Here is a 17,190-nt window from a genome sequence, read left to right on the forward strand (position 1 = left end):
TGACAAGCAACAGTAGCAATTTTTATTAGAGAGAAATATTGAAAGCAAAGCGTTCATTGTGGAAAGTTGTATGTGAATGGGCGTTTATCTACTACGCTATTCACCTTTTCGTCTTTAATACAAATTCCATTTAAATTTTAAGTTGGGCTGATATTTAGGATAACGTGAATACCTAATTTTTCCTTTCCATTAATCATCTTAAGAGCGACAAAAAAATCTTTGAAAGCGAAGAAGTAGTATTTTATGGCGGAAGCAGATAACAGTCTGGTCTAGATAGCTGAAACATACCTGAACTTGCATCCTATTAATTAGAGTCAACCCGGCAGCTGTATAGAGAATGTTTTCTGCCACTCTTTTATAACCACAAATAATAGTGTAGTATTCTTGCGAGGAATGCATTCGCATAATAAATTGATTGACATCTTTGTGAATGTAACTGATGACCTAAAAAGAAGAAAAAAGTGCCCTACAACGGCCGAGATAGTTGTGTCTCATTGTGACTGATAAGCGCCTCCAATTGAGCGGTAAAATAAATTACTGTTTTCGCTATAACAATAAATGAAATTTTGCTACAATGAGTGGAAAAGAGGTATTAACAAAAGCCTTAGCAAAGAAATTATCTGAAAAGGTCCGAGTTGTACAACCTGTTAAAGTTCAGGTGAGTATATGTTTTGTGATTTCAGTTTTATACTTTGCGAATAACGGACTATTTGTTGGGGATAGGACATTGAAGATGCTGTTAAATCACCTTTTTTCTCACCCGTTCAAACCCGAAACCAACGTAAGGCCACCAAGACGCAACTTAAAAGTTTTGAAATGCCAGTCAAAACGGAAGATTCAACTTCCAGCGCAGCGATCAGAAAACCTATTAAAGTGAATGCTTTAACTAATAATATTCAACTTCAAAGCGGTAAAATTAAGAAACATGTTGGTGTGAGTAAAGAGAAAAAGCAATTGGATTTGGCCGAAGCTAATGTTGAAACAGACAGTCATAAAAAATGGGAACCACAAAATTGGCGTCTTATTTTGGAGAATATTAGAACAATGCGTTCTAGCGCTGAAGCCCCAGTAGACACAATGGGATGTCACAAATGTTCCGATGATGAGGCAGATGAGAAGGTAAATATACTGACAGTTTACTGTACCATTTAACTTTAAAACGAAATATGTTATTCTAACAGACACAACGCTTCCAAAAGCTTGTTGCCCTTATGCTATCAAGTCAAACGAGGGATGAAATTACTTATGAAGTAATGCAGCGACTAAAAAGTAGTGGTTTAACACCACAAGCTATTATAGACATAGAAACAGGAAAACTTGAAGACCTTTTAAAACCAGTTTCATTCTATAAAGTAAAATAAAATGTAATTTAATGAAATTTTTCGCATATTAATTTATTTTTCATTCAAGAACAAAGCTAAATATTTGCAACTAGCGTCGATAATCCTGGTGGATAAATACGACAGTGACATTCCTGGTACTATTAAAGAACTCCAAGCTTTGCCCGGTGTAGGACCAAAGATGGCGCATCTATGCATGGCAACGGCATGGAATCAAGTAACCGGTATTGGAGTTGACGTGCATGTACATCGTATAGCAAATCGCCTTAAGTGGTTACCTAAACCTACAAAAGAACCTGATCAGACCCGATTGGATCTTGAATCGTGGCTTCCCCGAGATATGTGGCAAGATGTAAATCATTTGCTAGTTGGTTTTGGTCAAACCGTATGTAAAGCTCTGCGGCCGTGTTGTTCGAAATGCTTAAACCGTGAAATATGTCCTGCATCTACATATAACAGTACAACTAAGACAAAAATTAAAGCGGACTCTCCAAATATTGCGACTAAAATATCAAAATTGGAAAATCTGTAAATATTCTATAATAAGTTACAGAATGAAAAGTGAGCTTAAGATCTCTAAGAAACAGATGTATTGTTTAATTGTTTGGCATAACATTGTATTATATACTGTATTAACTATTAATTGGTAATTATATACATTGATACTTCAATTGTGTTTGTGATTTTTCAAATACATGTGCGTGTGCCATTAATAAAAATAGAATTTCAACAATTTGCTGTTACTATAAATATATACTTTTATTTCTTTCTGAGCAACGTAAAACCGAAGAATTTTGGGGATAAAACCTAATATATTTGGAAACGCATCCTATTGTGACGTAAAAGTAGACCTTCGCTGCTTAAAGATAAAAATGCAAACACTTAAAGTAGAGTTTTACGAATGGATTTAATAGAAATAAAATAATATCAGACATTCTCTTTGTTAGTCGGCGTATTTGTATATTTTTAAACAAAAATTATACGTGTGTATAGTACAACATATTCAAGCGAATACACAAGTATTAGTGCATTCTTAAGTATATAGAGGTGTAAATGCCCATAGAAATTTCATGAAATTATATTATAACAAGACATGTATCAATTATACTTTATTTCTGTTTAGTTTCTTGATCAGTTACATAACGCACATAAATAACAGGATTTGGCACATTGGCAGGTGGTTCCTCAAATTCATCCATATATGAACATGCAATAGCTAGTGTGCTGCCGTCATGACTGAAATTTAACGATGAGATAGAAGTGTCATATTGATGGAATTGACAGAGACGTTTTTTGTTAAAACCATCCCATATGTTCACTAAACTGTCTGATCCGCCCGTCGCAAATGTATTATAAACGTTATGGAAACTAATTGCATTTACTGGATAAATATGTTCAATACTATCCTCTTTGTTCCGATGACATTTGAAAGCAAACTTTCGTTTTTGTACTTCTGGGTCAGGATCCAAATATTCTACAGCCACGCGCCCTTCAATCGAAGACATTACATAGCCCTCTTTATTTGGAAACAGTCGAATGCAACGTGTTTGATATTTGAGCGATGATTCACGTTTCATCATATATTCTTCCATTTTTCGAAGATCCCAAATGAAAACTTTACGATCTGACGTAGCTACAACAATTTTCTCATCATTCACAGACATTGAATACACTTTGCCGTTGCTTTGCTCAAAGGTACCAACACAACGTTTCTCCCGCATATCCCATAATTTAATAGTTTTATCCCAACTGCCCGTCAATATACCATTTACAGATTCAGCATATTCAACACAGCTTACAGCATCATCATGCGAACCAACAATGTTTTCCGTATGCGTATTGACATCATACAAACGCAATTGTTTATCCAGCGAACCACTTACGACATGCACTATGTTCTACAATTAAGTGTAACATAAATATTTGTGGGTATATTTAATTAAAACATTTATGTTTACCATGAATGCAACATCCAATACGGGCATATCCTCGACAAACTTCTGGCGCATGGCATTATTGACGACGTCGTAGAACCGAACCGTGCCATCCCAGGCAGATGCGATGAGATATTGATTAGTTTTAGGACCAAATTTTACCGCCGATATAGCATCCTCGGGCGGATTATTTAATTTTACTTCTGTTGGACGCATGCTCTTTATTTTGTGTGCTATATATAGTTTAATTTTTTCTAAAATTTCACACTCTATAAACCGGCGTACAAATTTTGGCGCTCTTGTTCTTCTTCTGGCGGTAATTCACCATAAGCATAAAACAGTTGTTTTTGAAAATATTCCATCGGGGTTGCTGTGCAATACAATATTTTAATGCTGCCACATTGCAGAGGTATATATAATAGGCTGTGAGCCAGAAGTAGAAAAATGAAAATTGTGAATAATAAAATTCTCACTTCATAACAAATGTTCAAATTAATGAACGAATGTAATTAATATTGTTACTAGCAAGCAAAGTATTTGATTTTCATTTCATTCATTTCACGAATATATTTAATAATTTAAAAAACAAGGCAAACATACAAGCAACGCATTTCGTTGTTTCGTTTGGCACAGCAGAATATAAAATTTGTTTGCAGCATACGAATTAATTTCACCCCAACTCAACACAGGGATAAATGTTACCGTTTGGCACACAGCCGTTGAGTTATTGATAATTTTTTATACACACAAGTGTGAGTATTAATAATAAAAAAAAAGTTATTGACAAAATGAACCTCACAACAGAGCCCAATCATCCCAAGCAAAATTATTTCTGGAGATTAGGTATAATATATTGTAGTATAAACAATATTCCGATGTAAAATGAGTCGGAGCCAAATGCCATATAATCGATGAAATAATGAAGTGCTTAAGATATTAGGAGAACGTAGAACTATAAGTAAAACACTAGAATTATAACTAGAAATAGAAATATTGAATACTATCTACTAATGCTTAGGGTACCAAAAAAAAGGTCAGAATGACCGGTTGCATAATTTATTTATACCATTTCCTCTTTATTCCTAATTAATATTTTACGAAAATTTCATGATTTTTATTAAATTTGGGTATAGAATAATATTAAAGATTCTTTTGTTCCTACGCTTCTGATTTTCAGAGAGAGAGATACCTATTTGAAATAGGTATATGGTAAATCTTCTTAGTTCTAGTGTTAAACATCTTAAATCCTTCTGAAAAATCCATTTTTGGAGGTCTGAATCATTCCGATCGGAGTGAAAACAAGATCGCGTGTTTTACTAATAACAATGTACGAGTATCTTTGTGCCTAAAATAGATAAAATCAGGTGAAAACCTGTGGCATGTTAATAGTATGTGGTATTGCCGAAAATTGATAAAACCGAGTCAATAAATCTTTTAGACGCCATATACCTAATATACACTTTTTAATATTTAATTTTTACAATAAGATGTTCCTTTATTTCTTGGAAAAAAACACCAAAATCTAAAAACTACAGTTAATTTAACCAACTACTATTTATAAATAAATTGACACATTTATAATACCTAGACTAGTAAGATTAAATAAGTAAATATGTATAATATATAATATGTATGTTTATAACATATACCATACTTTTCGATAGTATATAGATCAATGCATGTTTATATGTATCACATACTTTCGAAATGCATGTATGTATGTGTTTGTAGTATATGGTAAAGTAACTCGTTTTCCGCACGAAAATCTCCAGACAGTAAAGGTACAATGGAAGTTTTTAGGGCATTTTAGTTCTTTTCGTATTTTATGTTGGTGGTGACTGTTCGGCGTAGGCAACGTAGTTTTGCTTATGAAAATGTTATTGCTTCGCAACTTGAGCGACACATTTAATGGAGCGTAAATTGCTCGGTAACTGATCAGTCTTTTGTTTTGACGCGATGACCTTTATGCGCTGGTTCGCTATTCCCCATATGCCTACAAGACCCTGGGCTGTCGTTGGCAGTGCTGAATGCAATGGCGAATTGAGCAGTATAATACGTGGACATAATGATGATCTGGGAAAAGAGAAAATCATAAAATAAAACTTTAAGTAATAACTTTTAGATCATTCAATTCGACCAAAGTTTTTGAAAACGGAATGAATAACGAAAGAAATTGGTTTATTGTATTCAAAAGTCAATAAAATAATTTAACCAAAAAACACAAAAACCTTCGACCTCCATCGTTTCTCACATATATTTCACATGAGCTCGAAAACTAAAATATATAAAAAATATTTTTTAGTTTGCTGATTAAATAATATTAAAAATAGATACCGAACGGCTAACGATTCGTTCTATAATGTATTTCCGATATGCTAATGAAAAGTAAAAAACTTTAGAATACTCGAACGGTTCGAAAAATATATATTCTCTAGAGAATTAAAAAGTATCCCATCGATAGTTTCATTAATCTCTATTCTCTAAAGAATTATAAATCATAGAGTTATTGACGGAAAGTCTCCTCTCTACAGTTTTATCGGAAGAAACGAATTATTCTCTTATTCGGGAATTTAATTGTAATAAACATCTAATAGCTTTTACTTACTCTTGAATACGGCACCGGTGTCAAGAACATATTAATGCCAATAACTGAATCGGATAGGAGAAACAGTACTGTACCCACAGCACAGAAGTTATTTATGAAGCTGGAGTTTTGGAGAGCGCGAGCAAGGGCGCGCCAACAAGTGGTCGCTAAAAGGACAGCATAAATAGGAACGCCAATAGCGAGCACGCCATCCAGACGGGTGAAAGCCAACGAAATAGCTGAAATATTTAGAAGTAATTAGAGTGTTATGTAAATATCTTCAAATTCACTAATTTTTCGAAAGATTTTTTAAGTCAAATAGTTGTAGTACTATTCAGAGATCATCAATCTTGACAAACGCGGTGTCCATTATTTACTTCGTTACTACATTCACTTCGAATTTTTATGCTGTATTATCTACTTTACTCACCCAAAGCACCACAAATATACAATGCCACACCGATTGGCAGTCTCAATGGTTTCCAACCAAATGCTGATATGTACCAGATATGACCGATAGCAAATGCACCCATGCCTTCTAGGAAGAGATTAATATTGAGCAAAGCATCACCGACGCATGAGCAAATTAAGCCGAACAGTATGCGCTGAGAGTATTTGTAACTACAACGGAGTAGAAAAAAATGTTTTGATGATTTTGAATCAGAAATATATCGAATTAACTTACGCGGTCGTAAACGCGAAGCCTTTGACCACAACATACAAAATTAACATTACAATCGGCAGACATTTTAGAACTGTTGTCCAAAGTTCACCGTGTGGATCTTGTACGAAGGCAAAGTAAACAAAAATTGCATTGAAGAATGGCATCAATTTCAATGTGTGCGTTCTTATCTGAAATTAGTAGACACAAAAAATGATACGTACATAAATACTTGTATGTGCGAGTATATATATTAAGATCTTCGTTTGTTATTACAATTCAAATATTTTCCCAAGTAGTACTATTCGTTTTTTTGACCCACCCTACTATATATGTATATCAGATAAAACCTCTACAATCTAACTGAATGGACCGAAAAGTTTATATCGCTTTAAACAGAACACATTTTTTAATCAAAATTCGATTCAATATTCATAATAGTTGCTTTTGAGGGCGGTAGACCATTCTATGGCGATCTTGACGCGCTTTTGGCAGCAAGAATGGTCTTTTGCTTCAAAATGAGCCTCGGCGATTGCCATCGTCACAAAATTTTTTATTCCGGCAGCAATTTGTAGGGGCTGGGGTGAGGAAAAAGTTGCTGGGAACAGACCATACGCTTTCTTGATTTGTATTTGTGCTACCTAACTTGCGAGGTACATTTGCACTGCCAGTTTTGAATATCCCTGAAATTTTGAAATAATTTTTTTTTGTCGAAATACCAGTTCTTGTGTCCTTTATGGTGGTATATCTCACAAACCAATTAATCGAGAGCTGTTCATGTAAAAGTTAGTGTTAAGTTCCAAACAAATGGATTCAGTTCGTGGCAAAACGCTTTAGTCTATTAAAATATTTCTAAGAGAACTAGAATTATGACCTTATGGAGTTTATGGGCCTGCAGCCTCTATTGTAATATTACAATAAATAAACTTGGAAAATGTTTCCAATCGCCCTTCTTAAATTTCTTGTACTCACATACGAAAACTATATAACTGAAAAATACTAACTACAGATTATCATGATTCGCGCAAATTTTTAAGCGCTTAGCAACATGTTAGGATATGTTTGGCCTAATTGGAAGGAATAAATATTCGTATATCCATTAGGTAATATTTTTGGGTTTACTACGGGAATACGAGGGGAAGAGAGAACCTCTGATTTAAAATGCTACAGTGAAAAACTGAAGCTGGAGTTAATAGAGAGTTCAGACATTAGACTTCAACAACAAACTCGTCTTTCAGCTACGAGGGATCAATAAAAGAACTCGCTGTCCCTTTTAAATACCCATCATGGGTATGAGAGCAGACTAGAGCCACCATGACTATCTCGGCGACGATTCGTCGTTCGATTCGTAATTGCTTCAAAAATTACTATAAAGTATAACAAAAGTCATAACCAAGCAAACTTCATAAAATATATGTTATTTATAATATATATTCATATGTACATATATAGTATATATATTTTTTTTTTTTCCTCTTTCATTGGAAATAAAATATTCCGTAATAGCGGACCAGGAGTTTTTTTAATCCTGTAAAATCTAAAACCTTCGATATTAAACTGTTAAACGATTAGCGCCAAACATATGTACATAATTTGAATTAAAAATATGCTGATTATTAAAAGAGCTAACGCTACATTTCAAAGAATTTTGTGGACTTAAAACTATTCGTAAACTTTTATTAAAATTATCTTTAATTCTAGAGTTTTATAACTCACCATCATAAAAACGGTAAATCGGTTTATATCCCCCAAAAGTTGTCAGACAACTTTTAATAAATAGTATTGAAGGCAAAAAGTAATATTTTTATACACATTCTGCAAAAAACTATATAACCGTTATTATTTCAACTTCATTGTTCCTTAGTAAACGTGCTTAATTAAGCACTAACTACTACCTATAAATATGTAAATATAATATACTGTATGTATGAGCACATATGTGTGTATACTTGAAAATGTAACAACAATTTAACTCAACAATTTATCCACTGTCATGGACGGTTTACTTGAAGCTAAAAAACACAAAGGGTTACCAACTACTTAATAACAGTCGAGAGCGCTGCGAATGCAAATCAAACCGACGAATTGGAATGGGAAAATGCAAAAGCGCGCGCACTCACCTGTCACTCAATTCACTGATAATTTATCATGAATGTGTATATAAATGCAAAGTAATTGTGTCAATTGTTAGTGCAGTTGTCAAACCAAATACAAATTACGAATCTAGAATAAGTTGTGTGCAGTGAACTGGCTTGTGACGGCGGGAAGACGTAATAGCTCACGATCGCTGAAGCGTGTAAATGTAAGTGTCATGGAGGTTTGACGCACAACTTGAAGAGCATAGATAGTATACACATACAATTCGTGTTCGATTCGTCGCTGCACTGCTCACTTTGTTTGAGCTTTACTCTCATATCAAAAATTTACCTTTGGAAGCAACAACAAAGTCATCCATTTGATCTCCATGTAAGAGCGTTTGAGGATACGCTGTTTGCTATTCTATCTCTTTTTCATAATGTTAGCCTACTATTTGTTTTATGCAACTGGTTTGTTCGATTCGCCACTCACCAAAAATCAATTACAATTATATACAATTTTCTTATTTGATAAACACGTAGAATAAAGTTGAAAAAAGTTTAACCAATGTTCCTTTTTCTATACTTCAGAAAGAATAGGGCGGTCCGATAAATTTTAGCCGCACCACCTGATGGCTCAACTATCAGCCGCAAGAGAAATTTACTATTATGTCGCTTGAGCTCTATGTCTGGAAACTAGCGCGTTCGCTGATTTTAAAAAAATGGAAAAAGAGCAATACGGATATTTGCTTTATTTTGGAAGGGAAATTGCGCAGTGAACCATCAAAAATTAGTTTATTGTGTTTCACGGCGTGCGACCACTCGGTTTTTGATGACCCAGGTCCAGGTCATTTCGACGTATTGTTATCTATTAAGTGGTATAAAATAGCGTTATCTTTCTAGGGTTAAATGTTTAAGCGAAAACTGAGGTAGTTATCATCGATTCATCTGCACACACCAGACACCAAGGAACAGTCTAAACGTGTGATTTACATTGACTACCTGGAGAAGGGGACAAAGGATGAAAAAAACGGTCATTTTTGACGAAGAAAAACGGTCCATATTGGTCGAATTAGGCTTTGCACTGCGCTTCAGTTATTCCTATTTCTAAAGTTTTAGATGTTTTCTAGGATAAGCACTTATCGACCCGCTATGATATGGTGTTAAGTCCAATTAACCTCTCCTCCTCAACTTGAATATTTTTTCATGTAAAAAAGCTAACTGTCCAAAAATAAATTAAACTCTCTTTTGTTTTAAAAATATGCAGTTTCTTCAGTACCGTCTGGGCTCATCAAAAAAAAAAAAAAAAAAAAACAGTACTACGATACATAAAAATATTTCTGTTTTTTTCTCTTTTTTATTTATTTTTTTATTTTATTTCACTTTGATAGGCATTGTTGTTTGACGATGAATATATCGTGAACGCTTAAGTAAGGTAAGGTTATACCGGCTTATAGCCGGCTATCACACTATACATAGACCTACTGGTCCTTAGTAATGCCAGTTGGAGGTTTTGTTTTATTTGAGGTGAATTATTCGTCATACAGGACGTTAACGCTTTTTGCGAACTTTAAGAGCAACTTGATATCTAAGTTTGATACTTCATCCTTTGAACTGTGAACCTCGTAGAGTTTTCAGACGATTTCTAGATAGTGCGTGCAAGTTTTCCTTCGGGGCTCTTGCCCATGATGTTGGCGATCCTGCATGTACCTAAGGCTCGCCCAAATCCGCCTGTCAGCCGATTCGAAAATTTCAATCTATATCATTTTTAGTGACTTCTGTATTTCCTGCACTTGTTCGGTAGCCAGACGGATGGCATTTTGGCAATCTCATCAGCACTTTCGTTTCCCGAAATCCCTTTGTGGCCTGAAACCTGCTTATTGCTACAAAATAATGATTATTTTTGATATTTATTTTATGCTCAAAAATAATAATTATTTATGATTTATTGAAAAAACATATATGCCGTAAAATAATCAAACTTCAACCGTTAATATCTTTTAAGCGGTTAGGTTAACGAAAAAATCGTGGAGATCGTTAATAAATGATAATAAGAAAAAAATAGAAAACTGATAACGGAGAACCTTCCCGTTACATTTAAGTGCTCATACTTGGAGAGACTTTTTTCTAGCGGTGCCTATCAACTCATTTTGCGGCGTACCAAGCGTAAAAAAGAACATTTTTATTTGGCTCACCTTAATATATATTCGCAACATTGTTTAAATTTCTGTACATCGCTTTGACTAACTTTTACTTTCATCTGCTCTCATTCGTCGGAGCAAATAAAAGCTTTATCTCAGCGCAGCATTGAAATTGTTCTCCATAATCTTGACACAAGGCACAACCGAAACAATAACAAACGCCCTTACTCTCAGGTAATTGAGGTTAGGGAGAAAACTGTGCTACAGGCATAACAGCAAATGTGTGTTTTAAAGCAAAAATGAAAAAAAAAAAATAATAATACGGAAAATCTGTAACGACAAGGTCAAGGACATGAAAAACGCAAGTGGCTACAACATGTGGGTATTGTTGGCAGAAACACAAATATGGAAAATTGATAAACATATGTAATTCACGTGCATACATTGCATAATGCTGATAGCAACGTGAATCAAATCAATGGAAATAAGTAAATTTTTTAGTTAAACATGTTTTGAAATAAATAAAAAATCTAAAATATTTTATAAAAGTTCATTAATTCAAATATAATCAAATAAAGTTCGCAATTATAGGCGAGTGTTTTACATACGACTACATACATACGAGTATTTATGATATCAGTTTTGTTCTGAAAAATAAGTATATATTTTTTCACAATTTTTTCATAATTTGGTGCTTAATGGTTACCTAGGAAATTTTCGAATATTAATATTTTTTCCATACTAAACTTCGGAAATTTTGTATAAATGTAATTAACACATTATCTTTCCACGTCCAACCCTTGACAAATTGCTTTATCATTTCTAAATTGATCTCGTGTTAAATTCCTGAGTTCATTTTGAAAAAATAACTTTGGCGTAGATGTTTCACACTATCTTTCACTTCTATCGGTTGACTGTATCGGTTGGTTGGAATTTGGCGACAAAATTGTTTCTGAGAGCATGCCAATGACTTTTGAACTCCAAAGAGAAGTTTTTATTAAGTCGTTTTAAGTAGACTCTAAGTATAGATATATATAGATATCTCTATTGATTTTATTGAAGCCTTCTGCATAATTTTTCACATATTTTCAAACATTCACAAAATAATGACTCGAAAAATAAATTTTATTACTAACAAACCGATAATTGATTAAAATATAAGATATGCGATAATCATGGAAGTATTAAATTCATGAATAAATTCGTGATATGGACACTTGAAAACATCAAAATTTGCTATTCAGATAGTTGATATCCTGAGCAACAAAAAAAAAAAATTTTTATAGCGCTATGTAGTAATTTATAACTATAAATCATATTGTCCAAAATATGTGCTATAAAGTCTACCGAAGGCATGTACATATGTGTGACATCGTATTTGCTATATAGAGGCTAGTAAAGATATGGATTCCTGTCGACCATTTATACAGGTATCGGTTTTGAGTTTTATAGCTTAATTGGTTATATAGATTTTTAATTTAAACATTTCAATTTTGAAATGAGTTATGCATGAACACGGGATCTACCGTTCTTCTATAGCGGTGAAAGCGGTTTACACCGATAGTAGGGCACCGATTTTATCTTTAAACTTACTGAGCATGTGTTCGGGATTAGAAAGGCGTTCTCATCTAGCTGGTAAGAGCAGTCCCAAGATACTTCGAGTTCCAGCTAAGTCGCAAGAGTCCCCATAAACGCGTAATTCTGAGCAATATTTATTTCTCCAACGGTATATGTTTTAACTGGGTACTGTACGGCGAGTTCAAACCACACTTTTATCCCATTATCTGAAACCGAAATCAATCAATGGTTTATGATGTATATTAGGTGTCTCGATGCCACACGGGGCTTATATCCATTTTTGGAATTTGGCTTTAGCTGTCTTTTAACCTTACCTACCCTATGCACGAACATTCAAGCGATCAAGCCGACCTCGAGGACGAACTTTGCCTCATTTTTCAAATAATTTGTATATATGTATATTATATAATATAATAATATCTAACTTTCATTAGTTTATGTGATTACAACTATAACTATGATGGAAAATTTTGCTATATACTATAATAATAAAAGGATAAATTAATTTTCGTCCATTCAGAGATTAACTTAAACCGAAGAAAACCACAAAAATCATGACCAAGCTAAATATTTCCTTGTTGGGCATAAATACTTATGTATGTATGCACATACAACACATTGTTTAAGAATTACTCCAAATTAGTTAAATAAATTGACGAATAATAGCATGCACTCAACAATCAAGCTCAATCGTTTGAGAAGTGTGTGTGTACTACTTGGGGGGCTGTGGGAAGATGACATGACGCTTTTTTTATAAGGATTTATGCAATATACGCACGAAAGAGACGCTAAAAAGCGAAAGCGCCGAATAAAACACTAACTTAGCAGAAATACTTCAGGTTCTAGTATGCATGATTTGGCTCATTTGCATAATAACGCGAGGAAGTGCGTTTACTCAAGTAGTATTTGCTAAGGCATTTCTTGAAGAATTGAGCGTGTAACCAAAGATTATCGTTATAATAAACCGAGGCATTTATCAACTTAAATTATTGCGTATATGCTGTGATATATGAACACTTAGAAGGTGGATACTAGTTGACTAATAGCTCTGTAGTTTGTTGTATTGAGTTAGAAGTTTTGAGTATCGGTGGAATTAGACTTTTGAAAATAATAATAAACTTTGTGATTGTAAAGTTGCAAGTATGCTTATAAACTCTTATTAAAGCGAATAAAGTCCGACTTTCTTCTTCACGACTTAAGCTTACCAAATTCGTTGAGGGCATTTATCATTCTTGATTGGACTTGAGAGGTGATAAAGTAGGTAAAAACTGACGTGCTATTTTTCTACTTTACCCTGATTCAATCCATACAACGGATACGGCTTCATATGGAGATAGAAGTAAGCGAAATGGTGTGTCACTAACTCTTTCCTTCGTCTTCTTTTACCAGTATTTTCTTAGTGAAAGTACTAGACATTGAAAGTTGCTGTCAAACACTACTAATAATAATAATAAATTAAAATAAATCAGGATTGTTTATTCAAGGAGACCCTAATGCCAAAGTGTGTATGGAAATGCAAAATATTGCCTAACTCTGTGGCCTAGAGACACTAGATAATTTTAATTCAGGTTCTTGACAGTAGTAAAGTGTCCAAAATTGAATTATCTAAGGCGAAGATAATAAAATATTCACTAGCGACTGCCAAAAAGTAATCCTTGTGTTGCTTGAATGTCGAGGGGCTCAATCCTGACCGTCACTTAACCAATCAACCTATCCTAAACAACAGAAAGGGCAGATTTCTTCAACTTTATAAATAATTATCCAACCTTAATTTTAAAGGAGCCTTTCGAAAAAAAAAATCATATCTTTGGCTTCTTAATTAAGAACTTCCTCGCCTCATCAGCACCTAGCAGTATATTGGAATTCTTCAATGTGCTGAGGCTGAGTGAGTCGTTGTGACTTAGGGGAGGGCACAATAAACCCTGGGTCGCAGTGCGTACCTTATTTTCATTCTATTCTAAAATTTTTTCAGTTTGAACAACTATGTGAAAGATTTCGTTGAAATTTGAACTCAACTAAGTATACCGATCGATTTTTTTTATTTATGTTATTGCAAAACCGTTCAATGTTTTTAGTCATGAAATCATGAAATTTTCGATGTCATAACATCAATATATTTTTCTCTATCAAGAATAAAAACGTTGAATAACTAGTTTTATTTATAATATTTTAAATTATCGATTATGTTTCAACAACCACAAAATATCGCCTATTTTTTTATCGAATTAATAAAAATCCTCAAAACATAAACATACTTAAAAATCTACTAGTTTGTATTGAAATATTTAAAGTTATCGATTATTTTCCAACAACTACAAACTATGGATTGTTTTCTATCTACAAAAATTAAAAATATAAAATTTATAATAATCATTTCTATAATAGATTAGTACTATAATCTAATTCAAGATCTTTTTATATCCTGAACATGGTAGCGCCCAGTAGGAAACGTCGGAGACCCTATAAAGTCGATTTATTCATGTCCGTTTGTTCGTCTGCACATAATCGAACTATTTCCCCAGTTTTTGAGGTATCGAACTGAAATTTTGCGCATGTTCTTTTTACCTGAAGAGCTTGCTCATTTGCTGGAACCGCCGATATCGGACCACTATAGCAAATAGTTGCCATACAAACTGTCTGATAAAAATTAAGACAAACATCTTTGTATACCCTTTTATACTATAAGAAATGCACCTGTGAAGGGTATTATAGCTTGGGTGTAGCGGAAGTTAACGTTTTTTCTTGTTCTACTTTAAATACACTGGGACTTAGTTATACATACAATATACATATTTTATACGAATTTCAGCGAGACTTTGAAATATTTCTGACGCCCATCTTTATGTTGCCCTGCAACTTCCAATCCCTTCGGACAGTAAGTCGTTAGTACTTATTCAATGTCAAAAGTTCTTGTCTTCAGTAATGGGCCACCCACTATAACTTAAATATGAATAGGTTATGTGAGTAACATTCAAAAATACTAATAAAATTAAATAGAATAATTAATATTCCTTGGAAATTAGTTTTAACAACGGTGTATACGCCATTGGTGGCAATGAATGTAGTAGATGTGTAGCCTCAGTTGAAAAAGGACTATAACGGAAAATTTCTCTTTATATTATGATACAAGGTATGTACACGCGTATGTGCATATGTATGTATGTTAGGTGATTAAAGCCCAATGCATAAAGTCCATGTAATGCAAGTGCAATTGCACGCATTTTAAGTAAACATATGTGCATATCACATTAGTTATGTGACGGCTTATGTGCCAATGCCAGTTGTTATGTATAAATGTACATACATGTATGTGCATACCTGCACTTGTGGCGGATGAAAACTTACAAGATGCATTGTATCAGCCATGACGCCCTTCCGGCTAGCAATTACTTCGATAAGCTGTGTGTTGGGTAGGCCCCCGCCCCCTTCTGTGAGGTGAGGTGTTGCGCAAGTTTTAAGCTTTTGTTTACAAGCGTTTTGGTTTTTCACGACTACTCATTTGCTCTGGTTTTGTATAAAACTTCTTTCCTTTGTTTACTCAAGTGCTGACACAATTTTGTTTTCTTTTAGGTGGGCGGTATTTTTGTATTATTTATACCTCATTTGTTTTGATTTCAAAACTCTTTTCGCACTTTGTACATAAATAAAACTCTACACAAAATCAGCGCGTCGTGTATCCGCGAATAAAGAAAGCAAGCAAACGCACATTAATATACCGAAAAAAAGAATTTATTTACACAAACTTCCAGCCGCCCCGCCAACGTGCGTCGTCTTACGGTGTCCAATTAAAACTGAAACGTGCGAAAGGCAATTGAGTGTCTCCAAGCTCGCCGAAATAGATGAGCGTCGTGCGTTGCAATTTGCTCAACGACGCCGAAAAACGTCAGTGTCAATGATGATACCGATGTCGAAATCAGAGCGGCGACGATGATAAGCAAATGACCGACCGCTATGCAAAATGCAAAAACAAAATCAACGGACATTGCACATCGTTTCGTTGGTCTACAGCTGGGATTTTGCGCTTATCTACACGCAAATATGCACGTATTGCGTTTACGAATATTTGTATATATGGTGCGCCATATGCAAGTTCCAGTTATTGAGCAGGTGATTTTGAAATTTTTTCGGAGAAAGTTTTAATTATTAGTAGAGAAAATTTCGGTGTTTATTAATGTGTATTCGATACATATTGACGGCTACCGGACCAACTCGAAATCAACTTTTTCAAAAGAGCCCCACATGTTAGTAAGCAAATTGTTTTGAATTTTTAATTAATAAATTTTCTATATCTATTTATCTTTCTTTTTACTTTTCTCACTTCGAGAATTCGTTTCTAGGTGAAAAAGTATTGAAAGGTGGTTTCCTGATTTATGTGGTATTGGAGCAATGTCTTTTATATGTGGGAAGAAAAAATGATAAAATTTCCTCGAAAAAATATAAACCTTTAAATAAAAGCTTGTTTTAAATATTACATTCACAAAATGTCCACTATTTTGTATGGAATTGATAAAAATCTTTAAAAAATAAAAATACTAAAAAATCAACTAGTTCGAATTAGAATTATCGATTATTTTTCAACAACCATTAAATATCGACTAGTTTCTATCTAAAAATAATTAAGTATTTAAATTGCAACTAGTTTTAGTTATAATATTTAGCATTATCGTTTTTAGCTTTCCATAAATTTTTTGCCAAATGGTGGACTTGTTAAAAATGATCTGTAGTTTACCGGAAATATGCCTTCAAAATTTAACGTGCCCACGCTGACTGACTTCAACACTTCTTTTTCATAATTTTAGGAGAGTACTTTAGGCAAAAGGAAAGAAAATTAAATACATATTTGAAGAATATTTAACCTAACCCCCTAAGTTTTCATG

At 33.7% G+C, this 17,190-nt stretch overlaps 3 protein-coding genes across 5 annotated transcripts; 1 reads left to right on the forward strand and 2 right to left on the reverse strand.

Annotated features, from left to right (window-relative positions):
• Window positions 1–138: 138 nt before the first annotated feature.
• Window positions 139–2,090, forward strand: Nthl1 (Nth-like DNA glycosylase 1). Its single transcript, XM_014235237.3, has 4 exons — window positions 139–658; window positions 724–1,119; window positions 1,182–1,352; window positions 1,411–2,090. The coding sequence occupies exons 1-4, from the start codon at window positions 575–577 to the stop codon at window positions 1,870–1,872; spliced, it is 1,113 nt and encodes a 370-aa protein (XP_014090712.3). The 5' UTR covers window positions 139–574; the 3' UTR covers window positions 1,873–2,090.
• A 326-nt stretch (window positions 2,091–2,416) lies between these two features.
• Window positions 2,417–3,603, reverse strand: Bub3 (mitotic checkpoint protein Bub3). The gene is made up of 2 exons (XM_014235238.3): window positions 3,299–3,603; window positions 2,417–3,238 (listed from the first exon to the last, which is right to left on the reverse strand). The coding sequence occupies exons 1-2, from the start codon at window positions 3,488–3,490 to the stop codon at window positions 2,450–2,452; spliced, it is 981 nt and encodes a 326-aa protein (XP_014090713.1). The 5' UTR covers window positions 3,491–3,603; the 3' UTR covers window positions 2,417–2,449.
• A 497-nt stretch (window positions 3,604–4,100) lies between these two features.
• LOC106617814 (lysoplasmalogenase TMEM86A) lies at window positions 4,101–16,117 on the reverse strand. Of its 3 annotated transcripts, XM_070106007.1 has the most exons (6): window positions 15,659–16,117; window positions 12,329–12,519; window positions 6,544–6,710; window positions 6,289–6,479; window positions 5,880–6,097; window positions 4,101–5,347 (listed from the first exon to the last, which is right to left on the reverse strand). In XM_070106007.1, exons 3-6 carry the CDS (start codon window positions 6,684–6,686, stop codon window positions 5,210–5,212), a joined length of 690 nt encoding a protein of 229 aa, XP_069962108.1. In that variant the 5' UTR covers window positions 6,687–6,710; window positions 12,329–12,519; window positions 15,659–16,117; the 3' UTR covers window positions 4,101–5,209. The 3 variants fall into 3 exon arrangements, with proteins under 3 accessions (XP_069962108.1, XP_036212832.2, XP_014090708.2); XM_036356939.2 differs by lacking the exon at window positions 12,329–12,519 and having other exon boundaries at window positions 15,632–16,117; XM_014235233.3 differs by lacking the exon at window positions 12,329–12,519 and having other exon boundaries at window positions 15,659–16,116.
• Window positions 16,118–17,190: the final 1,073 nt, after the last annotated feature.

This window comes from Bactrocera oleae, chromosome 2 (assembly GCF_042242935.1).
Source record: "Bactrocera oleae isolate idBacOlea1 chromosome 2, idBacOlea1, whole genome shotgun sequence".
In the NCBI taxonomy this organism is placed as follows: Eukaryota; Metazoa; Arthropoda; class Insecta; order Diptera; family Tephritidae; genus Bactrocera; species Bactrocera oleae.